This window comes from Oncorhynchus clarkii, chromosome 27, assembly GCF_045791955.1.
Source record: "Oncorhynchus clarkii lewisi isolate Uvic-CL-2024 chromosome 27, UVic_Ocla_1.0, whole genome shotgun sequence".
Taxonomy (NCBI): Eukaryota; Metazoa; Chordata; class Actinopteri; order Salmoniformes; family Salmonidae; genus Oncorhynchus; species Oncorhynchus clarkii.
The window spans coordinates 18,206,463-18,233,686 of NC_092173.1; the positions used below are offsets into that span (position 1 = coordinate 18,206,463).

General features: G+C 42.0%; 1 protein-coding gene across 1 annotated transcript; it reads right to left on the bottom strand.

Annotated features, from left to right (window-relative positions):
• Positions 1 to 15,099: 15,099 nt before the first annotated feature.
• Positions 15,100 to 26,701, bottom strand: LOC139386355 (exonuclease V-like). The gene is made up of 6 exons (XM_071131892.1): positions 26,453 to 26,701; positions 26,020 to 26,173; positions 24,602 to 24,843; positions 24,242 to 24,349; positions 23,953 to 24,125; positions 15,100 to 17,935 (listed from the first exon to the last, which is right to left on the bottom strand). The coding sequence occupies exons 1-6, from the start codon at positions 26,544 to 26,546 to the stop codon at positions 17,411 to 17,413; spliced, it is 1,296 nt and encodes a 431-aa protein (XP_070987993.1). The 5' UTR covers positions 26,547 to 26,701; the 3' UTR covers positions 15,100 to 17,410.
• Between the last annotated feature and the right edge of the window lie 523 nt (positions 26,702 to 27,224).

Sequence of the window (27,224 nt, forward strand, 5' to 3'; positions counted from 1 at the left end):
GTCAGATAAACTAGAGGCCATGTATTCTGATGGAGTCCGTCAGATAAACTAGAGGCCATGTATTCTGATGGAGTCCGTCAGATAAACTAGAGGCCATGTATTCTGATGGAGTCCGTCAGATAAACTAGAGGCCATGTATTCTGATGGAGTCCGTCAGATAAACTAGAGGCCATGTATTCTGATGGAGTCCGTCAGATAAACTAGAGGCCATGTATTCTGATGGAGTCCGTCAGATAAACTAGAGGCCATGTATTCTGATGGAGTCCATCAGAGATAATTTATTTTCCACAGGCAGCAATTGGTTTGGTAAGAAGAATTTAACTAGCAGACAGATTTAATCTGATTTAAGAGGGTCTTTTGATTGCCAGGAAAAGTAATTATCTGGAGGTAAAAACATGTACATAAAGAGTACTCTACTTTGTATGGCAGTGTTACGATGCTATACTAAAATCCTGCAGTGATTGCTTTGGTAAAAATACAATATCTTACAAATGGCAGACAGGCAGCCTTCATACCAGAGCTTGCCATTTCTTATCTAATAGGTAATCAGAATGGCCAGATCCGATGGAGAAAAAAATAAGGAAATACTTCAGAGGTATGGAGCATACAGTAGGCCTACGTACTCTATTTGTACTGCATCACTACTGACCATACACTTCACTGAAAGCCTGCACCTAATCAACTGAGGTCTATGCCAGCTGTGTCTTTAAAAATCACTCATTTTTGAGTAACAATACAGAGAAATATACATGTTTAACAAGCCATCTGGTCACAGATTCGAGCCCACAAAAAAAGCTTGCAACAACAAGCTTATCCAGCAGCAAGAGAGGAGAGTTCTTGTACAGAATATAATAACTTTATTCATCCCTGGGGGGATATTAGTAGCTTATACAAGTCATAGTAAAACTCAGGCTCTAATACCATTTGATCACATAGTCCTCAATACCAGGGACATTTCCTAAACACATTTTGCAACATGTTTTGTTCGAGCTCTTGTGTAGATGTTTTTGTGTCTCAGAGGAGATGTGAAGTCTCTAATGTGGCTGATTATGATGCCAGACGTGTGAAGCGTTAGCCCGCTAATGTGTCATAGCCGATAACGAGGATGCAGTCCAGACACCAGGTGCCCTTGTCTGTGTCCCAAATGACCCCCTATTGACTATATGGTGTACTACAATAGGCTCTGGTCAAAAGTAGTGCACAACATAGTGCATAGGGTTCCATTTGAGTTGCATTCCATGTCTCTGACAGCCAAATATAAAATCAACCAACCCCACTGCCCAATCTTGACTCAATAACAATACACTGATACACTAATCTAGCCTGGTCACAGATCTGTGAACTCCTATGGTCACCATCATGTACAAAACAGATCTGGAACCAGGCTAAAATTAACCTGGAATGAACTCTGCATAATATGCTGTGTTCTGACTGCCAATAAAAGAGAGAGAAACAGGCCTTATTCATTTAATAATTATACATTTATATTCAAATTAAGATTCATTTTAGGAAACTCACTTTCAGGATATTAAAGAGAAGCAAATTGCATAGTACAGAGCCAGGTAATATGGCAATCAAATCCTAGGTGCCTCCTATGAACGTTTGAACATCTTGGCCATGTACAGTTATAATCTCAATCCGGCACAGCCAGAAGAGGACTGGCCACCCTTCAGAGCCTGGTTCCTCTCTAGGTTCCTGCATTTCTAGGGAGTTTTTCCTAGCCACCGTGCTTCTACATCTGCATTGCTTACTGTTTGGGGTTTTAGGCAGGATGTCTGTATAGCACATTGTGACATCAACTGATGTAAAAAGGGCTTTATAAATACATTTGATTGATTGATTGATTATGAATAATGAAAACTGGCATACAAAATTACTGATTGGGAACATTTGGGCTCCCGAGTGGCGCAGCGGTCTAAGGCACTGCATCTCAGTGCAAGAGGCGACCCTACAGTCCCTGGTCTGAATCCAGGCTGAATCACATCCAGCCATGATTGGGAGTCCCATAGGGCGGCGCACAATTGGCCCTGCATCGTTCGGGTTTGGCCAGGGTAGGCCATCATTGTAAATAATAATTTGTTCTTAACTGACTTGCCTAGTTAAATAAAGATAAAAGAATAATTCATAATCATAAGCATCAGTAAAAAAAAAAACACCCAGGGTCTTATACACTAGCACCACCTGGTGGGAGAAATAACAGGGGTTTTGTTGATACTTCACATGCAAGACCTTATTCTTATTCTGAGCACAGGGCGCCAGTGGCGAATTTACCAATCTTGGTGTTCTCTGGCAAATGCCAAACGTCCTGCACGGTTTTGGGCTGTAAGCACAACCCCCACCTGTGGACGTCGGGCCCTCATACCACCCTCATGGAGTCTGTTTCTGACTGTTTGAGCAGACACATGCACATTTGTGGCCTGCTGGAGGTCATTTTGCAGGGATCTGGCAGTGCTCCTCCTGCTCCTCCTTGCACAAAGGCGGAGGTAGCGGTCCTGCTGCTGGGTTGTTGCCCTCCTACGGCCTCCTCCACGTCTCCTGATGTACTGGCCTGTCTCCTGGTAGCGCCTCCATGCTCTGGACACTACACTGACAGACACAGCAAACCTTCTTGCCACAGCTCTCATTGATGTGCCATCCTGGATGAGCTGCACTACCTGAGCCACTTGTGTGGGTTGTAGACTCCGTCTCATGCTACAACTAGAGTGAAAGCACCGCCAGCATTCAAAAGTGACTAAAACATCAGCCAGGAAGCATAGGAACTGAGAAGTGGTCTGTGGTCACCACCTGCAGAACCACTCCTTTATTGGGGGTGTCTTGCTAATTGCCTATAATTTCCACCTGTTGTCTATTCCATTTGCACAACAGCATGTGAAATGTATTGTCAATCAGTGTTGCTTCCTAAGTGGACAGTTTGATTTCACAGAAGTGTGATTGACTTGGAGTTACATTGTGTTGTTTAAGTGTTCCCTTTATTTTTTTGAGCAGTGTATACACTGTACCTCACATGCGGCTCATAATAAGACTAAGCAATTAACCTACTAAACTGTTTCTGACTCCATAAAGATACCCTAAACAAAAATATAAATGCAACACAAAGTGTTGGTCCCATGTTTCATGAGCTGAATTAAAAGATCCCAGAAATGAACCATAAGACCCCTTTCTATAGAGTAATTTAGAGTTCACAAGTTACCACAGAGATCATACATACAGTGCACTCCTTGACTTTTTCCACATTTTGCTACGTTACAGCCTTATTCTAAAATGGATGAAATATTTTGTTCCCCCTCATCAATCTACAAACAATTACCCATAATGACAAAGCAAAAATAGGTATTTAGAAATGTATGCAAATGTATAAAAAAACTGAAATATCACATTTACATTAATATTCAGACCCTTTACTCAGTAAATTGTTCAAGCACCTTTGGCAGCGACTACAGCCGCAAGTCTTCTTGGGTATGACGCTACAAGCTTGGCACACCTGTATTTGGGGAATTTCTCCCATTCCTCTCAGGTTGGATGGGGAGCATCGCTGCACAGCTCTTTTCAGGTCTCTCCAGAGATGTTTGATCGGGTTCAAGTCCGGGCTCTGGTTGGGCCACTCAAGGAAATTCAGAGACATGTCCCGAAGCCACTCCTGCATTGTCTTGGCTCTGTGTTTATGGTCGTTGTCCTGTTGGAAGGTGAACCTTTGCCCCAGTCTGATGTCCTGAGCACTCTGGAGCAGGTTTTCATCAAGGATCCCTCTGTACTTTGCTCCATTCATCTTTCCCTTGACTGGTCTCCCAGTCTCTGCCACTGAAAAACATCCCCACAGCATGCTGCCACCACCATGCTTCACTGTAGGGATGGTGCCAGGTTTCCTCCAGACGTGACGCTTGGCATTTTGGCCAAAGAGTTCAATCTTGGTTTCATCAGACCAGAGAATCTTGTTTCCGTTAGGTGCCAGGTACCTTTTGACAAACTTCAAGTGGGCTGTCTTGTGCCTTTAAATTGAAGAGTGACTTCCGTCTGGCCACTCTACTATAAAGGCCTGATTGGTGGAGTGCTGCAGAGATGGTTGTCCTGGAAGGTTCTCCCATCTTCACAGAGATGGAGCTCTGTCAGAGTGTCCATTGGGTTCTTGGTCACCTCCCTGACCAAGGCCCTTCCCCCCTGATTGCTCAGTTTGGCCGGGCGACCAGCTCTAGGAAGAGTCTTGCTGGTTCCAAACTTCTTGCATTTAAGAATGACGGAGACCACTGTGTTTTTGGGGACCTTCCTGTCTCAGAGCTCTAAGGACAATTCCTTTGACCTTAAGGTTTGGTTTTTGCTCTGACATGCATGCACTGTCAACTGTGGGACCTTATATAGACAGGTGTGTGCCTTTCCAAATAATTTCCAATCAATTGAATTTACCACAATCAAGTTGTGGAAACATCTCAAGGACGATCAATGGAAACGGGATGCACCTGAGATTAATTTCAAGTCTCATAGCAAAGGGTGTGAATACTTATGTAAATAAGGTATTATTATTATTTTTATAAATTTGCAAACATTTATAAAAACTGTTTTCACTTTGTTATTATGGGGTATTGTGTGCATATTGATGAATACTTTCCAAATGCGTGTAACATATGCATAGATAGCTTCAGAGTCCTCTTTAGGGGACAACTTTCAGATAGAATAACACTATGGTATTCATGTCTGGTATCTACTGTATCACACATTCAATGGTCAGTCCTCTGGATACTGTAACAGACAGATACAATTTGGACCCTCTGAGGGGGGAAGGGCTGACTAATCCTTTGGCATTGTCCTTTGTGCTTCCTTTGTGTTCCTGGATCCTTTGCCATGCAACTCCAGGTGTCAGAGAGCACATCAATTAGGGTTGAGCCTACAAGGTGCTGTATATATAAAAATAACATTGCATGTAGGTTTTGTATTCCTAATTATATTTTCTTTTCACAATATGTCATTTTCTCAGTTTGATATTTTTCACACTTTTTAAATACATAAATTATGAACGTTAGCAAACAGAAAATCTCTTGTGGACATGTAAGCATCTGACTAAATTAGGCTGTGTGGACATTAGTGATTGTAGGTGCCAGACCAGGAGTTCTTTCTCTCCATGACCTGATATGATATACTTCACATACACTTCACGGAGTATACCAAACAATGCCACCTCGCTTTGTACACGGTGGCATTGTCATGCTGAAACAGGAAAGGGTCTTCCCCAAACTGTTGCCACAAAGTTGGAAGCACAGAATCGTCTAAAATGTAATTGTATTCTACAGCATTAAGATTTCCCTTCACTGGAACTAAGTGGCCTAGCCCAAAACATAAAAGTCCCAGACCATTATTCCTCCTCCACCAAACTTTACAGTTGGCACTATGCATTGGGGCAGGTAGCGTTCTCCTGGCATCCGCCAAACCCAGATTTATCGGTCGACCTGCCAGAAGAGTGGTACTCGGTGATGTGTTGATTTGCCCCAAACTTTGTATTTAGGACAAAAAGTTAATTTCTTTGCCCCATTTTTTGCATTTTTTTACTTTAGTGCCTTATTGCAAACAGGATGCATGTTTTGGAATATTTTTTATTCTATACAGTCTTCCTTCTTTTCACTCTAATTTATGTTAGTATTGTGGAGTAAAAACATAATTCCATTTTGACATTATGGGGTGTGTGGCCTTTCTAGGGAGTTTTTCCTAGCCACCGTGCTTCTACACCTGCATTGCTTGCTGTTTGGGGTTTTAGGCTGGGTTTCTGTACAGCACTTTGAGATATCAGCTGATGTACGAAGGGCTATATAAATAAATTTGATTTGATTTGTAGATCAGTGACAAAATCTCAATTTTATCAATTTTAAATTTAGGCTGTAACACAACAAAATGTGAAAAAAGTCAAGGGGTGGGAATACTTTTTGAAGACACTGTACATGTAGAATATATATTTATATAGAAACATATTGTTATAAAAAGGAATGTACCCTTCTTATTGCACATCTGATTGCTTAATAAGTTTACTGGCTTAAGGCTGCGGTAGAAGCTTTCTGAACCACACTTCACACTAGAGATGTTACATCTTAATTTGACCAGTTTTGTCACAGGAGTAAAATAATCTTGAGGCAGGAGGATTTGACCATTTAAAAAAAAAAAGTTATCATATCTAATAGAAAATCAGATTTGATAGGTTGTAGCGGTATTTATTAGAGAGGGGTAAAGAAAGATTTTGTTCGGGCGCCAGGCAGGTATTAACCATGCCGAAAGGAAAAGAGTAGAATAGAGAGTACCACTACCAGACCCACACGCATCAGCAGAAGAGACTGCCTAGAGGGTAGCCTGTTTACCAGATAGCCAGTGGAGAGAAAAAAGAATACACACCATATAAAACCCACATCACAGCACAGGGGTAACCCAAACAAGAATACCTCATACAATAATAGTAATACTAATAATGGCAGAGCAATTCAACAGCAACTTCATACAAGAACGAACCCAGTCATCAACATAGGATTTGCAATAATCTGTATTATTTTCTAGTGGATGAGTGCAGAGGGTATGAATGTGGGGGGTGTTCATCGACACAACAAAGGCCTTAAAAATGTCCACAGTCTTCTCGGCCACATGTCATTAGTACACCTCAATACAGTTCACATAACAATACACAACTTGCAAGCAACCTCCCTTTTAACTAAAATGTCCAAATACTTCTGGCAGGGCAATAATAGTCCAGCTCTAATGAACTTCAATAGGAAGTGCATTGGAAAAATAGAGAGTCTGTTGCAGGGTAAAGCACTGGAACGATAGAGGGAAGAGAAAAAGAGAAAGAGAAGACGAGAGATCTTAGCTGTGGTCTTCAGGCGTGCAGGTGTACTGTCTGACTGTCCGATGGTTTGTTGGTTTGTATGTTAAAGCTTCGCAACAATGTTGCTACTAATCCATGCGATCCATAACGGGCGTGGTCCCAAACGAAAACAACCACGACCTAGAGCGATTACACCGATGATTGAGTTAAACACTCTAAACTACACACGCTGAAAACAAACAAAACTTCTGCAGCACAGCACACACAATCAAACTGTCGCGCCACCAAAGAGCCCCTCCCCAAAGAGCTGAATGAGCTCTCTTTATTTCCTCCTTCTTTACTGCTCATGCGCTCTTAAAGTGGCAGTGCACGGTGAAGGCTCCGTGCAGATTTCGCCACAAGGTTACAGGTAGGCTATAGTTTATGTGCAGATTACGGCTGCATTTCGGATACAGTTGTACTGTATGTCATGGTGGAGACCAATATCTATCTATCTTGTGTTGTCTTTAAGCGAGCGAGAGGGAAAGAACTGCAGGTTTTCAATTAATTTATGTAAATCACAAGGCTCAATTGAATTTCCTGTGGAGCAGGAAAATTCTCAGTGACAACATAATGAACAAATTAAGAATAAGACACCTGGCATTGCTGTTATGATTTCAGTTGTCCTTGATGTCCCTTGTTTTACATTTATTATATATATATATATATATTTTTTTTTTTGCATTGTTGTTTGCAGTTTTCTTCTGTATTTTCCTTTTTTCTCTTTATTTCATTATCTTGGTTGATGGTGCATTGGGGGTTTCTTGATGGTGGGGAATGGAATTAATTGTATTTATTTTATTTTATTCTATTCCGGGGGAGGGGTCTCGAATGGTTGAGGGGCTGTTCTTGGATAACTGTGGGGGGATCTTGGAGGAATCGGGTTTCACAAGATGGTGATCGTGGTAAAGGAAACTATGACATATTTCACTATCGTACACACGCACCCTCACACATAAGGATGGCTCTGTTGCGGAAAGACATGTTTGATAGTGTCTTGATGCTGTATTGTTTGTCCTTCATGTTCTAATACTTGACCCCTTCCTTAAAAAAAATAAGAAAAAAAGATAAGTTAAGACACCTGTACACTAGTGTTGAATATTTTCCCAGTATTTTACAAATGTTCCATCCCTAGAATAAATTACTTTTCTCCCAGGTAACCTGGTATTTCCCTCCAAAACCAGAAGTGTCATTCTAAAGCATAGCATATAAAGCATATAAATATGTCTGGATTTGATTAGAGCTTTGATCAGCATGAAAATTCAAGCCTGATTCTACCTGAGCCTGATGAGCCATATATTTTATGAGACCAATATTAAAGACATTTCATGTGCCAAGCTCAAAATAGTTTACATTATTATAATTAGTAGGATGACGCATACATAGGCTCTCTTTCATAATTGTTTCCCTAATGTTGTGCGACATGTGTATAAGCCTATACTTCCTCTCTCTATTAGGCTTGGGCGGTACCCAAACTGTCATACCTTAATACCGACCTGGATATTTGGTAATACCGGCACCGAACACAAGGGGGGCTATTTTCAAACCCCATTTATACACTGTAATCCGAAGGTTAGAAAATGCTAACAAGTACATGTAAAATCCCATTGAGAATACTAACTAAATGCTAGCGATCTCATTGTGAATATGTTGTACAATTTCTGACCTAAACTATACAAGTATACAAGTAACTAAAAAAATGCTACTCACAGTTTGCTGCACGCACAAAACAAATTTGAGCTAGCAAGGCTCTTGATTCATGGTGGAGAGTTTGGAATCTGATTGATTGATTGCTTCTGTGGACAGGTGTCTTTTATACAGGTAACAAACTGAGATTAGGAGCACTCCCTTTAAGAGTGTGCTCTAATCTCAGCTCATTACCTGTATAAAAGACACCTGGGAGCCAGAAATCTTTCTGATTGAGAGGGGGTCAAATACTTATTTCCCTCATTAAAATGAAAATCAATTTATAACATTTTTGACCTGCGTTTTTCTGGATTTTTTTTGTTGTTATTCTGTCTCTCACTGTTCAAATAAACCTACCATTAAAATTATAGACTGATCATTTCTTTGTTAGTGGGCAAACGTACAAAATCAGCAGGGGATCAAATACTTTTTTCCCCTCACTGTATAGACACCGGTTAGTCAGGCTGATTGAGGTAGTATGTACATATAGATATGGTTAAAGTGACTATGCATATATGATAAACAGAGAGTTGCAGTAGCGTAAAAGAGGGGTTGGCGGGTGGTGGGTGGGACACAATGCAGATAGCCCGGTTAGCCAATGTGCGGGAGCACTGGTTGGTCGGCCCAATTGAGGTAGTATGTACATGAATGTATAAATAAAGTGACTATGCATATATGATAAACAGAGAGTAAAAAGAGGGGTTGGGGGGGCACACAATGCAAATAGTCCGGGTAGCCATTTGATTACCTGTTCAGGAGTCTTATGGCTTGGAGGTAAAAACTGTTGAGAAGCCTTTTTGTCCTAGACTTGGCACTCCGGTACCGCTTGCCATGCGGTAGTAGAGAGAACAGTCTATGACTGGGGTGGCTGGGGTCTTTGACAATTTTTAGGGCTTTCCTCTGGCACCGCCTGGTGTAGAGGTCCTGGATGGCAGGCAGCTTTGCCCCAGTGATGTACTGGGCCGTACGCACTACCCTCTGAAGTGCCTTGCGGTCGGAGGCCGAGCAATTGCCGTAGCAAGCAGTGATGCAACCGGCCAGGATGCTCTTGATGGTGCAGCTGTAGAACCTTTTGAGGATCTCAGGACCCATGCAAAATCTTTTTCATTCCCTGTTGGGGAATAGGCTTTGTTGTGCCCTCTTCACGATTGTCTTGGTGTGTTTGGACCATTTTTAGTTTGTTGTTGATGTGGACACCAAGGAACTTGAAGCTCTCAACCTGCTCCACTACAGCCCCGTCGATGAGAATGGGGGCGTGCTCGGTGCTCCTTTTCTTGTAGTCCACAATCATCTCCTTAGTCTTGGTTACGTTGAGGGATAGGTTGTTATTCTGGCACCACCCGGCCAGGTCTCTGACCTCCTCCCTATAGGCTGTCTTGTCGTTGTCGGTGATCAGGCCTACCACTGTTGTGTCATTTGCAAACTTAATGATGGTGTTGGAGTCGTGCCTGGCCATGCAGTCATGGGGGAACAGGGAGTACAGGAGGGGACCGAGCACACACCCCTGGGGCGCTCCCGTGTTGAGGATCAGAGTGGCAGATGTGTTGCTACCTACCCTCACCACCTGGGGGTGGCCCATCAGGCATCAGGAAGTCCAGGAACCAGTTGCAGAGGGAGGTGTTTAGTCCCAGGATCCTTAGCTTAGTGATGAGCTTTGAGGGTACTATGGTGTTGAACGCTAAGCTGTAGTCAATGAATAGCATTCTCACATAGGTGTTCCTTTTGACCAGGTGGGAAAGGGCAGTGTGAAGTGCAATAGAGATTGCATAATCTGTGGATCTGTTTGGGTGGTATGCAAATTGGAGTGGGTCTAGGATGTGAGTGCTACGGGTCTGTAGTCATTTAGGCAGGTTGCCTTTGTGTTCTTGGGCACAGGGACTATGGTGGTCTGCTTGCAACATTTTGGTATTACAGACTCAATCAGGGACATGTTGAAAATGTCAGTGAAGACACCTGCCAGTAGGTCAGCACATGCCCGGAGCACACGTCCTGGTAATCAGTCTGGCCCCGCAGCCTTGTGTATGTTGACCTGTTTAAAGGTCTTACTCACGTCAGCTACGGAGAGCGTGACCACACATTCGTCCGGAATAGCTGATGCTCTCATTCATGCCTCAGTGTTGCTTGCCTCAAGGCGAGCATAGAAGTGATTTAGCTTGTCTGGTAGCGGCTGTGCTTCCCTTTGTAGTCTGTAATAGTTTGCAAGCCCTGCAACATAAGATGAGCGTCGGAGCCGGTGTAGTATGATTCAATCTTAGCCCTGTATTGACACTTTTCCTGTTTGATGGTTCGTCGCATAGCAGGATTTCTTGTAAGATTCCGGGTTCGAGTACCGCACCTTGAAAGCGGCAGCTCTACCCTTTAGCTCAGTGCAAATGTTGCCTGTAATCCATGGCTTCCAGATGGGGTATGTACGTAGTCACTGTGGGGACGACATCCTCGATGCACTTCTTGATAAAATCAGTGACTGATGTGTTGTACTCCTCAATGCCATCAGAAGAATCCCGGAACATATTCCAGTCTGTGATAGCAAAACAGTCCTGAAGTTTAGCATCTGCTTCATCTGACCACTTTTCTTATAGACCGAGTCACTGGTGTTTCCTGCTTACATTTTTGCTTGTAAGCAGGAACCAGGAGGATAGAGTTGTGGTCGGATTTACCAAATGGAGGGCGAGGGAGAGCTTTGTACGTGTTTGTGTGTGAGGAGTACAGGTGAGCTAGATTTTTTTCCCTCTGGTTGCACATTTAACATGTTGATGGAAATTTCGTAGAACTGATTTAAGTTTCCCTGCATTAAAGTCTCCGGCCACTAGGAGCGCCGCCTCTGGGTGAGTGGTTTCCTGTTTGCTTATTTCCTTATACAGCTGACGGTCTTAGAGCCAGCATCTGTCTGTGGTGGTAAATAAACAGCCACGAAAAGTATAGCTGAAAACTCTCTAGGCAAGTAGTGAGGCATGCAATTTATCACAGTATACTCTACTTCTAGAGACTTCCTTAGATTTCACGCACCAGCTGTTGTTTACAAATATGCACAGACCGCCCCCCTCGTCTTGGAGTGTGCTGTTTTATCTTGCCGGTGCTGCGTATATCCTGCTAGATGAATATCCATGAAGTCATTCAGCCACGATACCGTGAAACATAGGATATTACAGTTTTGATGTCCCATTGGTAGGGTATTCGTGATCGTACCTCATCTAGTTTATTGTCCAATGATTGCAGGTTGGTGAATAGTATTGACAGTAACGGCAGCTTTCGCACTCACCTTTTTTGGGTCCTGACCAGGCATCCGGCTCTTTGTCCTCTGTATCTGTGTCGCTTCTTCTTGAAAATAACAGGGATGTTGGCCCTGTCGGGTGTTTGATGAATGTCCTGTGAGTCTTGCTTGTTGAAGAAAAAAATCTTCATCTAATCGGAGGTGAGTGATCGCTATCCTGATATCCAGCTCTTTTTTGTCTTAAGATACGGTTGCAGAAACATTATGTACAAAATAAGTTACAAATAACATGAACAAAAACGCATAATAGCACAATTGGTTGGGCACCCGTAAAACTGCTGCCATTTCTTCCGGCGCCATTTTGTTAACTATTAACTTCACAGTACAGAATAAGTTTGGAAAGGAAAAATATGTTCCTACATTAGTTTTCAATACCTCCCACAATGACTCTCCTCATGTCAAGTTAATTTAACTCTTGAAAGTAAAAGTATTGCTCAAAGTCAATTTCTTGCTCAAAGCCATTAGCGGGCCTGTTATTGTACAGCCCAGTTTTGAATTTTGCACGAAAAGCCAGGGTTATAAATTTGCTTGTTCTTGAACTGACCCTGCCTCCCGCTGAGTATGACTCGCTACTAGCTAGTGTAGGTGCCGGTAGAACTGCTGAACTGGCGGGATTAGCTGCTAGCTAAAGCATCGCCATCAGGAGTGGATTTCCCCTCACTCCTCTTCTCCACTGGCAGTTTTCTGGGTCGTTTAGGGTTCAAATCACCATCTTTCTCTGGATTTGTGGACTTGAAAAAAAACGTAATCAAACTCGATTGCCTTCTCTCATCCATTTTTTATTTGGCTTTCCCACGTTTCAAATTCAGTAGTGAGACGACTAGCCTAGCTACATTCCGTGATTTACGTAGGGACCTTCACTAGCTGACCACCACTACCAAGACAAGACCTGTGCCAAGATCAGTTACTTTCCACACCGGCCCTCCCCATAACCTCTATGTCTACAAATAAGAGAGCAGATCTGTGATCAGTGTTGCAGGATAGGATGATTACACAGAAGGACCCCCGCGCTTTTACGTGATGGTTTTTTTGTGGGGCGGGAGAAATAATGAGAACTTGATTTAGCTGATTGCTTTTATTAGAATGGTTACAGTGCGAACAGTGAAACAATTAATACATCTTGCTGCGAGAGGTACTGCATCCGGGGAAATAGGTGCCAGAACAAACTAAGTCAAATCTGAGAGGTGCTGGATCCTGTTCCCGCAGGATCCAGCTCAAATTAAGCACTGGATATTTTCTAGGTCTAAGCAAAACGTAGCAAGTGTCACTGTCATCATTCTTGCTGCTTCAAATTCAGTAGCCATACCTGCAAGATGAGGTGTGCGTTTGGTCTCAATTAAATAGAGTAGGCTATATAGCCTATGAATGGGCAGAGAAGCACAGGGCAGTTATCTTTCCAAGGAAATGTATTTCCTAAATAGAATAGCCTAGAAATAAATGTTGATCACCCATATTTCTCCATCTGAAAATCTTCCCACTCTTTCAAGGTAACGTAAACTCGTACATCGCCTTGGTCCGTACAATTGTCCTTAATGTCAATACCATTGTAAAGCACAATTTCTCCCCTTTCCAACAGAATCAATTACATGACCTAAACGCTGCCCGTTTCTGCATAACTCAAGCAGGCAATGAGCCCCGTCGGGTCTTTTTAAAAATGGCGGGTGGGGAAGCGAAGCTAATGCGTGATAGTGAGAAGGAGAGATCTTGTGTGGGAAAATAGCTTTTTTTCACTCGATCCGTCCAACTTATCACCTTATCGCCTCTAAAATGTAAATAAAACACTATAAAGAGTTTATTTAATGTGTCATTACATACCTATTTGAAGGTTTGTGTCGAATTTGAATCGGGTTTTTAGGGCGGTGCTAAAGTGATCTTATAAGTAAACAGCGGCTTTGAGAATGATGACGAAAAAAAATGACCAGGTATCCCCCTTACCCCCGTCTTGTTTTTAAAGGATGATAGAAGATTTTTCAACTTTTCTCCAATACTATAGAGCCATTACCATGTCGATCAACGCTTGAATAGAAACCTAGTTCACACCCCCGATTTTGACTTCAGTCGCTACAGTCCCATTAGTTTTCTTTGTCGCCTCGTTTGAATGTTGTGTTTGCGCACTTTTGTACGGAATGGGGTGAGTTTACGTTAAACTATAAAATATACTGAACAAAAATATAAACCCACGTAAAGGTGTTCATCCCATGTTTCATGAGCGCAAATAAAACATCCCAGAAATTGTCCAAACACACAAAAAACGTCTTTCAAATGTTGTGCACAAATGTGTTTACATCCCTGTTAGTGAGCGTTTCTCCTTTGCCAAGATAATCCATCCACCTCACAGGTGTGGCATATCAAGAAGCTGATTAAGTACACGGGTGGATAAAAGGTCACTGATATATCCCAGTAATACAGATAGCCTAATATAAGGGCCATGTGAGAACTTCTGGTAATTTAACCTATTTCAAGTTATTTTTGTGCATTTGATATTACCTATAGGGCACAACGTTGTTGGGATCATGGTTGGCAATGGGTTGCGTCACATTCGCCTAAAATAACATGTCAGGACTGTGGTTGGGTTTGGGACCAGTTCTTGCGGTAGCGCAGAAAGCTAGTGGGTGCGGTATGAAAAACTGCGGGCGGGAGGAGTACGAAAAAAATTGGTACAGCGCAGATCTGTACTGTGCTATTGAAGCATTGAACATTAGAGCCGTTTATTACTGTGTCAATGTGAAAAGTAGGGAATTAGCTCGGGAAACTGACAGATCAATAATGTTACATGCCATATTGACTAATATAAATTCACATTGCAATGAACAACGTCAGAATATCGTCTTTCAATCATTTGGTCGATGGTTATCGTTTGACTCAGGTCTACTGTGATTGAAGAAAAAAAGAATAGCTACAGTAACGTTAGCCGACTTTTAACCAGCTCTCTCCCTCTGATAAAACTGGCAAAAGCTAGCCAAGTTCATTTACTTCTGTTGAAACCGGACAAAACAAGGGCTACAAAACATTTCCATAAAAACAACCGCTGTCAGATCGTACAAATAGCCACCTCATAATGCAATCTGACAGAAAGCTGGCTAGAGCTTACCTGGCTGCGGTAGTTACTAGCTTCGTGAGGGGATGAAACATTAGCTAACTTTACGTCAGTTACAATACTAGCTCAGCACTGGAAAAAAAAAAAAAAAAATAGTAGTTTCGTTTTAAACAGTTACCTTGCCAGCTACATCAGTCAACTAAAAGAGTAGCCAAGTTTCTGCTCGGCTTGCTTTTATACAACTCTGTGAAAGAGGGCAACACATACACACTGAACTATGATGGTCAAATCAATCTTTATTTATACAGCACATTTCAGACATGGAATGCAACAATTTGCTTTACAGGAAAAAACAAATGAAAATAAGCTGAAATATTTACTACAAAAACAAGATAAAAAAAACAAAAGGATAACAAATGGAACAACTAATGACAAACTGGTCAAATCAAATCAAGCTTAATTTATACAGCACATTTACGCCATGGAATGCAACACAATGTGCTTTATAGGAAAAATATGAAAATAAACAAGATAAAACAAAAGGACAAACTGAACAAGAAAAAAATCCAGCCTTCCAGAAACTTGGCCTCCACACAGCCTGACAGACCACTATGGTGTCCACATGGTCCAAAATCCAGCCGACTGTGCTGAGGCGTCCACATGGTCCTAAAGCACACTGTTGCCACTTTTTGTATCACATTGCAATGAGAAAACTGGGGGGGGGGGACATAAATGCAATATTCCCAGGTAAGAGGTTTTAGGTTGTAGTTAATATAGTATTTATAGGACTATTTCTCTCTATACCATTTGTATTCCATATACCTTTGACTATTGGATGTTCTTATAGGCACTTTAGTATTGCCAGTGTAACAGTATAGCTTCCATCCCTCTCCTCGCCCCTACCTGGGCTTGATGCAGTGCAAGGGGAACAACTAGTCCAAATCTCAGAGCGAATGACGTTTGAAACGCTATTAGTGCGCACCCCGCTAACTAGCTAGCCATTTCACATCGGTTACACCAGCCTAATCTTGGGAGTTGATAGACTTGAAGTCATAAACAGCTCAATGCTTGATGCACAGCGAAGAGCTGCTGGCAAAACGCACAAAAGTGCTGTTTGAATGAATGGTTACGAGCCTGCTGCTGCCTACCACCGCTCAGTCAGACTGCACTATAAAATATCAAATCCTAACATAATAACACACAGAAATACGAGCCTTTGGTCATTAATATGGTCGAATCCGGAAACTATCATTTCGAAAACAAAACGTTTATTATTATCGCATATACCCTGACTCTGCGTGCAATCAACGCAAGAGAAGTGATACAATATCACCTGGTTAAAATTGCCTGTTAACCTGGATTTCTTTTAGCTAACTAAAGATGCAGGTTTAAAAATATATACTTGTGTATTGATTTAAAGGCATTGATGTTTATGGTTAGGTACACGTTGGAGCAACGACAGTCCTTTTTCCGCGAATGCGCACCGCATCGATTATATGCAACGCAGGACACGCTAGATAAACTAGTAATATCAACCATGTGTAGTTAACTAGTGATTATGATTGATTTATTGTTTTTTTATAAGATCCGTTTAATGCTAGCTAGCAACTTACCTTGGCTTCTTACTGCATTCGCGTAACAGGTAGGCTCCTTGTGGAGTGCAATGAGAGGCAGGTGGTTAACGCGTTGGACTAGTTAACCATAAGGTTGCAAGATTGAATCCCCGAGCTGACAAGGTAAAAATCTGTCGTTCTGCTCCTAAACAAGGCAGTTAACCCACCGTTCCAAGGCCGTCATTGAAAATAAGAACGTGTTCTTAACTTACTTGCCTAGTTAAATAAAAGGTGTAAAAAATAAAATATATAATTTTAAAAATAGGCCAAATCGGTGTCCAAAAATACCGATTTCCGATTGTTATGAAAGCTTGAAATCGGCCCTAATTAAATCGGCCATTCCGATTAAATCGGTCAACCCCTACTTCTGACCCATTGGAATTGTGATACTGTGAATAAGTGAAATAATCTGCCTGTAAACAATTGTTGGAAAATTACTTGCGTTATTCACACAGTAGATGTCCTAACAGACTTGCCAAAACTATAGTTTGTTAACAAGAAATTTGTGGAGTGGTTGAAAAATGAGTTAACTCCTACCTAAGTGTACGTAAACTTCCGACTTCAACTGTATAAATTTAACAGTTCCATTTTACGTCATACTGAAATAATGTATTCTAATTTACCCTGGGAAAAGGGAGTAGGTTTGGGTGGGAAATCTCAGTAGATCTCGGTAACCCGGTTCAGCGTGCACTACGCCCGCCCAGCCACAGAAGTCGCTAGTGCGATGGGACAAGGATATTCTTGCCGACCAAACCCTCCCCTAACCCGGACGACGCTGGGCCAATTGTGCACCGCCCCATGGGTCTCCTGGTCACGGCCGGCTGTGATAGAGCCTGGACTCGAACCCAGAATGGGATGCCCCTCCCTGCTATTCAATCCTATTGTAAACCCATAAAATCATGACGGAAGTCATCCAGATGTCAGGCTATCCACTGTTGGACTGTCCAACCTTGGATTCTCAGACCTGACAAACTTCAATTTGGGACTCTCCGACTTGAATTGGGAGTCTCGGATTTAGAACCATCCAATTTGGCTTTCTTACTGCCATCAACCATCACCTCTTGCAACCTATTCCTCCTCCATTCACAGCTCTCCTCATAGGGGCACATCCTACACTTCCAAGCCTCTTCTATATCCTCAATATCCACTCCATGGGGCTCCCTCTCCCCCCTCCAGAAGGCCAGGTAGTCCCTGAGCTCAGCCCTTAGCTGGGTCTCCTCAAACTCTACCTCCCTGTTTCCTATGAGGACTCCGGAGCTCTGATGTCTGTATTCCAGGCATAGCTTGTCAATGGGCTGGAGGTTAGAGAAATGTAGCACAACCAACAGGTGGTCCACAAGCTCTCCAAAGGTGACTGCCAGGAGGCCCAATTTCTGGGCATACCTCTGGAGCTCTGACCCAAAGGCCTGGTGGGGCCGGAGCTTGAGGAAGTGGAGGAGCTGATCCCTCTTCATAGAACCCTGAACCATGGAGTCAAACAGCAGCTTATACACACCCACCTGACAGAGAGATCAGAGAGAGAAAGTGATCAGAGAGAGAGCAATCAGAGAAGAGTCAGAGACCAGAGGGACAGATAAATGAGAGAGACCAGAAAGAGAGAGAAAGGTCAAAAAAAGAGCAACACCAAAGAGGTCAGCGAAACATCAGAGCGACATAGTGTGTGGTGTGGTAGTGTAGCATAGGGCCTTTTGGGGGCCCTAAGCTACACTGTAAAGAAAACTTGTTTCAACTAATTATGAATAAAGTCCAGGTAGCAGATAATGGTCCCTAATATATATGTCCCTAATATATATATGTATGTAGTTGGGTTCTATACATGGGTTCTAACTTGAAAAAAGTATTTGTTAGTTAACAATTGTACAATTTATGCTCCCTGCATATTAATACCACGAAGACTGCCAGAAAGCCCCGAATGCAAGATTGTAATTTAAGGCATTGAGATATACACTACCGTTCAAAAATTTGGGGTCACTTAGAAATGTCCTTGTTTTTGCTAGCAGGCCAGCATCCCGGAGTCACCTCTTCACTGTTGATGTTGAGACAGGTGTTTTGAGGGTACTGTTTAATGAAGCTGCCACTTGAAGATTTGTGAGGCGTCTGTTTCTCAAACTAGACACTTTAATGTACTTGTCCTCTTGCTCAGTTGTGCACCGGGGCCTCACACTCCTTTCTATTCTGATTAGAGCCACAGCGCTGTTCTGTGAAGGGAGTAGTACACAGAATTGTACGAGATTTTCAGTTTCTTGCCAATTTTTCACATGGAATAGCCTTCATTTCTCAGAACAGGAAAAGACCGACAAGTTTCAGAAGAAAGCTCTTTGTTTCTGGTTATTTTGAGCCTGTAATCGAACCCACAAATGCTGATGCTCCAGATACTCAACTCTTCTAAAGAAGGCCAGTTTTATTGATCTTTAATTAGCACAACAGTTTTAAGCTGTGCTAACATAATTGCAAAAGGGTTTTCTAATGATCTATTAGCCTTTTAAAATGAAACTTGGATTAGCTAACACAACTTGCCATTGGAATACAAGAGTGATGGTTGCTGATAATGAGCCTATGTAGATATTCCATAAAATATCTGCTGTTTCCAGCAAAAATAGTCATTTGGAACATTAACAAAGTCTACACTGTATTTCTGATAAACGTTATGTTATTTTAAATGGACAAAATAATGTGCTTTTCTTTGAAAAACAAGGACATTTCTAAGTGACCCCAAACTTTTGAACGGTAGTGTAAGTGCTACACTGGTTCCAGAGCCTTTTTTTTTTGTTTACTCAACTTTTCGGTCCTAGTGTTACCTGAACTAAAAGAAAATGTGTTGGCCCAAACTTGGCTCCAGAAGATTGGAATGCTGTGAACCAAATGAACCAAATCCCAGGTGAGGAAATGTTGAATATGAATTACTGTATAAATTAACATGCAATGTAATCATGTACAATATGTAAGTTAAAAACATTGTATGTTAAAATCACTGTGTGTGTAACATTATTTTAGGTAAGCTGCCCAAATAACAATTTCAAACTAAATGAACACGAGACACTTTGAGAAAAACACATTTTAAGTTGACAATTTCTGCCTAAGTTCTCTCATGTTGGAGCTAAGTTTGGGCAACTACAAAATGTTAAGTTCTGGTAACACTTTGATCAAAAAGTTGAGTAAACTAAAAAAAAGGTTGTGGAACCAGTTACTTAATAATATTTAGTTGAAACAACTTGATTTTTGTTTACAGTGTAGATGGTTGGGGGCCTGTCATGCCAAATAGTGTCCCCCTGCCAAAAAGAGTCCCCCCCCACAATGGGATTCAATGAGTTCTAGCTTCTGTTGCAAGGGCTGTTGCTTGAACTTGCGAAATTCTGACCTGATTACGTAATGAACCAAAGCGTCCATTGCTATACTGGTTGCTTGCTTTTACCTCGTAGTGGTCGCGAAGGAAGGAGGACGAGGGTAGTTCTAGTTCACCTCATAAGAGCTCACTCAGTCCGCGCAAAATTAATACCTCAGAATTGCTCTCCAAGGACGGTATTTTTGACGGTGACAACCTGCTGACTACCTTCTGCTTCAGAGGACCGAAAAGACTGGAAAGAACAGACTTTGTTAATAGGAAGAAAAATTGTAACCTGTTTTTAGATTGACGTTGCTAGCTACTGTCCTAATTTACCTCAGCCTGCCTAGTCACCCACCTCCCTCAGAGAGAGAGACAGCTGCATGTGAGCTCTCACATAATTCAACATTTTTTACAAAATTATAGATTTGGAGTTAGATAAACTTGAATTTTTCAGCAGGGACATATGCAGGATGCTACCCTCCACAGAATGGCCTTCGCTCCAGATCAAAACCTACAACCTAATTTTGACCAAAATTAGAGCAATTACCACTACCAATGTTTCCTTTTTCCAAGCTATACAGGGGGTGTTCTAGCAAACAAACAGCAGAGACCTGAGGACACCATCCAACCTGGAACAGAGTTTATGGGGACTGAATGCCAGATACAACTTCAATTAGCACTGAGGTGTGAAGTAAAAGATGTTGTTTTTGGGACCAACAAGTGGCAGGAGTCTTTGAAGCACCCTTTGAAGCCCACTCTGAAGCCCACTCCTGCTGTTCAAAGACCATTCACTGAGTTTTCTGCACGTTAACACTAGAAGCTTATTACCTAAAATGGATCAATTGAAAGTGTGGGTTCACAGCTCCAATCCAGATGTGCTGGTCATTACTGAGATGTGGTCAAGGCAGAGTGTTTTGAATACTGATGTTATAACCAGAAAGGTTAACCTTTTTCAAGCAAGACAGATCTTCCTAAGGTGGGGGAGTGGCAATCTTTACCAATGATCACCTTCAGTGTCCAGTTGTATCCACAAAGTCTGTCCCCAAACAATTTGATTTACTGGTTTTAAGCATTAAACTTTCAAATAGCTTATTGTTGACTGTTGCTAGGTGCTAACGTCCTCCATCAGCACCGGCCTGTACCTTAGGACTTGGTCAGGTGGTTTAAGCATGTCCCAGTTTAGGGCTGCTAAACTGGGACATGCTTAAACCACCTGACCAAGTCCTAAAGCAATGGTACTCCCTAAATCTTTTTGACTCCAAAACCCCAGAAAAGGCTACTCTCCTCAATGTTATCCTCACAAATAACCCTGATAGGTATCAGTCTGGTGTTTTCTGTAATGACCTTAGTGATCACTGTTTTACAGCCTGTGTTCGTAATGGCTGCTCAGTGAAACGACCTGTCCTGATTTGCCATAAAGGCTTGCTAAAAAACTTAATGAGCAAGCCTTCCTTCATGAACTGGCCTCTTTAAAATGGTATAAAAATCAGCTTGATACTCTGTCGAAGATGCTTGGACCTTCTCTTTTCATATTTTCAGTGGTATTGTTAACAAACATGCCCCCATAAAGAAACAAGTTCAGCCCCTGGTTCGACCGTGATCTTGCAGAGTTACTCAACCTCAAGAATTGCATTTGGCGAAAGGCTCGGCACACGCATTCGCAGGCTGACTGGCTCTTATTCAAGCAAATGAGAAGTAAGTGCACTCAAGCTATCCAGAGGGCCAAAGTTAGTTACTTTAAGGAGCAGTTCTCCCTCTCTGGGTCTAACCCCAAGATGTTCTGGAAAATGGTTAAAGACCTGCAGAATAAACCCTCCTCCTCACAGCTGCCCATGTCCCTTAATGTTGATGATGTGGTTGTCACTGACAAGAAGCACATGGCTGAGCTCTTTAAATCACCACTTCATTAAGTCAGGATTCATATTTGACTCAGCCATGCTTCCTTGCACGTCCAACATTTCCTAATCTCCCTCTTTTCCCCCTGCCCCGCTACAAAGTTTCTCCCTACAGGTAGTCACTGAGTCCGAGGTGCTAAAGGAGCTCCTTAAACTTGACCCCCAAAAAAAACATCTGGGTCAGATGTTTAGACCCTTCTTTAAGGTTGCTGTCCCTATCATCACCAAGCCTGTCTCACTTTCTGGTGAGGTTCCAATTGCTTGGAAGGCAGCCAATTTGTTCTTTATTTAAAGGGTGAGATCAAGCTGGTCCGAACTGTTACAGGCCTATTTCTATTTGCCCTGTTTATCAAAAGTGTGGGAAAAACTTGTCAATAACCAACTGTCCGGCTTTCTTGATGTCTATAGTATTCTCTCGGGTATGCAATGTGGTTTCCGCTCAGGTTATGGAAGCATCACTGCAACCTTATGTCCTCAATGATGTCACCATTGCCCTTGATTCTAAGCAATGTTGTACTGCTATTTTTATTGACTTGGCCAAAGCTTTTGATACAGTAGACCATTCCATTCTTGTGGGTATTGACTAAGGAGTATTGGTGTCTGAGGGGTCTTTGGCCAGGATTGCTAACTACATCTCTCAAAGAGTGCATGAATTCAGAAAATCGGCTGTCTCAGCCACTGCCTATCACCAAGAGAAATACCCCAAGGCTCGATCCTAAGCCCCACGATCTTCTCAATTTACATCAACAACATAGCTCAGGTTGTAGGAAGCTCTCTCATCCATTTATATGCAGATGATACAGTCTTATACTCAGCTGGCCCCTCCATTGGATTGTGTGTTAAAGGCTCTACAACAAACCTTTCTTAGTGTCCAACAAGCTCTCTCTACCCTTAACCTTGTGCTGAACACCTAAAAAAAACAAGTCATGTGGTTTGGTAAGAGGAATGTCCCTCTCCCCACAAGTGTGATTACTACCTCTGAGGGTTTAGAGCTTGAGGTAGTCACCTCATACAAGTATTTGGGAGTATGGCTAGACGGTACACTGTCCTTCTCTCAGCAAATATCAAAGCTGCAGGCTAAAGTTAAATCTAGACTTGGTTTCCTCTTATCGTAATCGCTCCCCTTTCACCCCAGCTGCCAAACTAACCCTGTTTCAGATTACCATCCATCCCATGCTAGATTACAGAGACTTAATTTATGGATCGGCAGGTAAGGGTGCTCTCGAGCAACTAGGTGTTCTTTACCATTTGGCCATCAGATTTGCCACCAATGCTCCTTATAGGACACATCACTGCACTCTTTACTACTCTGTAAATTGGTCATCTGTGTATAGTCACAATACCCACTTGTTGCTTATTTATAAAACCCTCTTAGGCCTCACTCACCCCTATCTGAGATATCTACAGCAGCCCTCATCCTCCACATAACACCCGTTCTGCCAGTCACATTCTGTTAAAGGTCCCCAAAGCACACACATCCCTGTGTCGCTCCTCTTTTCAGTTCACTGCAGCAAGTGACTGGAACGAGCTGTAACAAACACTCAAACTGGACAGTTGTATCTCCATCTCTTCATTCAATCATGGACACTCTTACTGACAGTTGTGGCTGCTTTGCTTCTACCTTCTTGCCCTTTGTGCTGTTGTCTGTGCCCAATAATGCTTGTACCATGTTGTGCTACTACCATGTTGTGTTGCTACCATGCTGTGTTGTCATGTTTTTCTTGGTAGTTTGTCTTTGGTCTCTATGTAGTTGTGTTGTCTCTCGTCGTGGTGTCTTTGGCCATATATATATATATATTATAATTGTTTGATTTTTAATCCCAGCCCTTAACTGACTTGCCTAGTTAAATAAAAGGTTAAATAAATAAGTCAACTAGCCAGCTACAATAGCGGGCTAGCTAACCAGTTATATTTAGCTAGCTATTATAGTACCTGTTATTGTAGCTTTCTGTCCAGTTTGAGTATGTAGCTTGCACTTCAATGGCATCCCTCAAGGAGATTTTATTTTCTCTTTCCAACCAGGCGAAGTACTATGAAGGCACCACTGATCTCGACAAGACGCACAACAGAAATTCTAGCCGGGTGTTTGCATAGCGATGATAAAAATAACGTCATTTAGGCTGTAATGATCTCCAAAATTCGAATCATTAGGACATCACACCGTTGATATAGCAATGGACACTAATAGTTGATCGAATCCCATTGTGACGCAGAGGGGGACACTTTTTGGTATGACAGTCCCGCTAGCGGCCTCTTATGTCATGTATTGGCTGGACCGGCACTTTGTAGAGCCTACCTGTAGAGAGTGTCCCTTGGCCTGGGCAGGATGCGGCAGGGAGTTGTGACTGCGGGTCTTCAGTTCACTCAGGACCAGATCCCCAGACTTACTACAATACAGCTCATCAACCACACCCAGGAAAAACACCCCATCCAACACACCTAACACTGGAAACTCCCGTACAAGCTGGCCTGGGAAACACACAAACAGATTCTGAGATGGCTATTTGCAACAGTTTATATTTTGTCATCATTACAGTATGATCATATTTAGTGTACTCTATCAAACCTGATCAGTACCACCATACCTGCCTCCAGAGCTGGGACCATCTGTATCAGGTTGATGAGTTTCAAGGCTTCCCTGTCCTCTCTGGTATGAACAACCACAGTCACAGCATCTGGGTTTGCCTCCAGTTCTAGACACATATATACAAGGACAGGAAATAGGTTATCATCACTAACTACTTCCACATCATCCATAAAGAGATCAAGCATACACATGAAAACACAGGGATTTATGTTATGGGGAAAGTTGAAGTTACAAAATGACTTGTTACATGAAAGCAGTCTATGGGCCAATGACCTTCCATTCAGGATTGGCTCATGAAGTAGTTCATTATGGTTATGGAAATATATGATTACATTCTAGGGCACAACATGCTGCTTACCTCTAGCAAGATGAATACTGGCCCCTGTCGTCACTGCAGTCCTTCTCATCTCTCTCCTCTTCATATGAGGCTTGAGGAACCCATAGACCACTTTAATTTCACACCATGACTGCTCACACAGCTGAGTAACATTCAGGTGATGCTTACTGAACCTCTCCATTGGACTCTGGTCTGGGACTGACAGGGTAACAGTGCTCCTATTGTTGCTCAGCCTCTCGAACGGGGCCACGACCTTGTGACCCCTGATGGACGACACATTGGTAATGGGGGGGAATAAAAAATAAATTGATAGTTACATTTCACAATATTATTTTGGATGATATATTGATACTTTGACTCCAAGTATCGATTTGTAAAACAAATATTTTAAGCTAGGTAGCGTTAGCTAGCTGTACCTGTGCCAAAGAGGGTATTTTTCATCCTATACAGTAGCTTGCTCTCCATCTTTTTAAATAGTGAGCCAACATGTTTTCAGCACTTTTATTTCCATGACTGATGAAAACTAATCATGGCTCTCGTCTCTCTGCAGCAGACATACTGTATAGTGAACAATACATATATTGCAATACATATAGAATCGTGAGAATTGCAATACATATCGGCACCTAAGTATCGTGATAATATCATTGTGATGTACATTAGGGCTGGGAATTGCCAGGGACATGCACACACAGACAGGAGCTGTTAATCATCCCTCACACACACACAGAACAGAAGTTGCTGATCCCCTCTGTTGCCCCCCTCTAGGTTTCACAAAAGCATCTGTTGGATTCTAGCTTGAAATATTGTTATTCCTGTTACCATTAATATAACTTATTGATTACATGTATAAGGAATGTATATGTGGTCAATGAAGGGTGGATAGGAATTAGGTGTATCTAGGGTGGGAGACAAGGGGAAGTTCAGAAAGTTAATATTCTGTACCATGTTTCTAAAGAGGGAGGCAGGGTTAGTAGTTCAGAGACTAAGGCAGGCCAGCTGCAGAACTAGGGAGGAGCGAGGACTTCAATCAACATATGAAGTGAGAAGCAACCTCGGAGGGGGAACAGAGGGGCCCACCACAACAGTCCTATTTCACACACATACACTTCCACGCAGGTTCAAGCATCAGGCAGAGCCATGACTTCACCAGTGAGAGAAAACAATTAAGTTCCTGCCGAGCTACAGAGATGCAGGCTGTCTAGATGTGTAAGGAGTTGACCTCACCTATTAGTAGGTTATATATATATATATACACACACTTGTGTAATCATGCTTTGTCTTTGCAGCTGTATGACCCAGTAATTGAATAAACTTAGTTTGAGCTTTCTAGGTCGTCACACATCATATAAAGGGAACCAGAGTCAAATATCTCTGTATGGCACGGCAGTGTTGAGAACTGTTAAAGGTTAAACTCTGCATAACATGAATGGGTTTACCGTTTCTTAATTTGGCCATCGATTCTCTCCTTTTTGGCAAGGGACTGGCCATCATTGACCACACACACACCCAGTGTCGGACTGTGTTGATCAGCACCAGCAGGAGTCAGACTGGTACCAGCAGGAGGAGTCAGACTAGGTTGGTCAGAAGGGGCTAGAGTAGATGAAATAAGAAAGATACTGTAGTAAGGGAACTTCAGAGAAGTAATAGTTACTGTATTTTATTAACTGTATAGATTGACCTATGGACAACTTTTTAAAATGTAGTGTATCAACTATGGCACTGTATTGCTGTAATCTACATTCAGGCATAGGATACAGAAGAGCAGAGAATACGGTTCATGAAAAGTTCATAGTATTCAATAATCCCATTGGGCATGCATCTCGTCTAGAAATGCTGTTAGCAAACTTTTCAATAAGCAGTCATACTCACCGAGACGCTCCGAAAGTATCCTGATGAGTTGTGAATTGCTTATATCACACCCGTCATCTAATGGATCGTCCCTTGGAGTTGTTTTTGAATTCATTGTAAAAAGTGAAAGTGCATTACTAGACTAAGACTGATTCTTTAACTCATAATTACTCGTAGTCAAATAATGTTCATTATTGGACCTGACAATAGACAATTGTATTACGCAGTTGTTTTGCCCAGACTTGTTAGTGAAGTCACACCTCTCATTGACGTCAGTATTGTTTAGATCGTGTCTCATTGGTTCGTTTCTGTGGAGGATCACATGCGAGTAACTAGTGTTGCAGCGATTGGTTATTGTAACAAAATATGGTCTTGTTTTATACTTTGTATAAAGTGTAGTGCTATGTATGCTTCGATATAAAGCAGTTGACAAACAATGTATCAAAATAAAATTAACTTGATTTAACTACCAATAGTTTGATGTTGTATCGACTTAGCCCAAGAGTCCGTAGAGAATGAAACAGAGCATAAACGTTGATATGGAATCAGGAAGCGTTGACGTCTACCAACGCGAGCGATAGAATTGTTTAAAAAAATTAAATAAAAAAAAGGTTAAAGGAGTCATACTGAGACCAGGGTTGTTTTAATTTACAGATGAGCCCTGAATTACAGAAAATACACACATCAATATAAATACAAAATGCAAGGAGAAAGAACATGGTCATAAAACAAAAACATTCATTTTACCTTTATTTACCAGGTAGGCTAGTTGAGAACAAGTTCTCATTTGCGA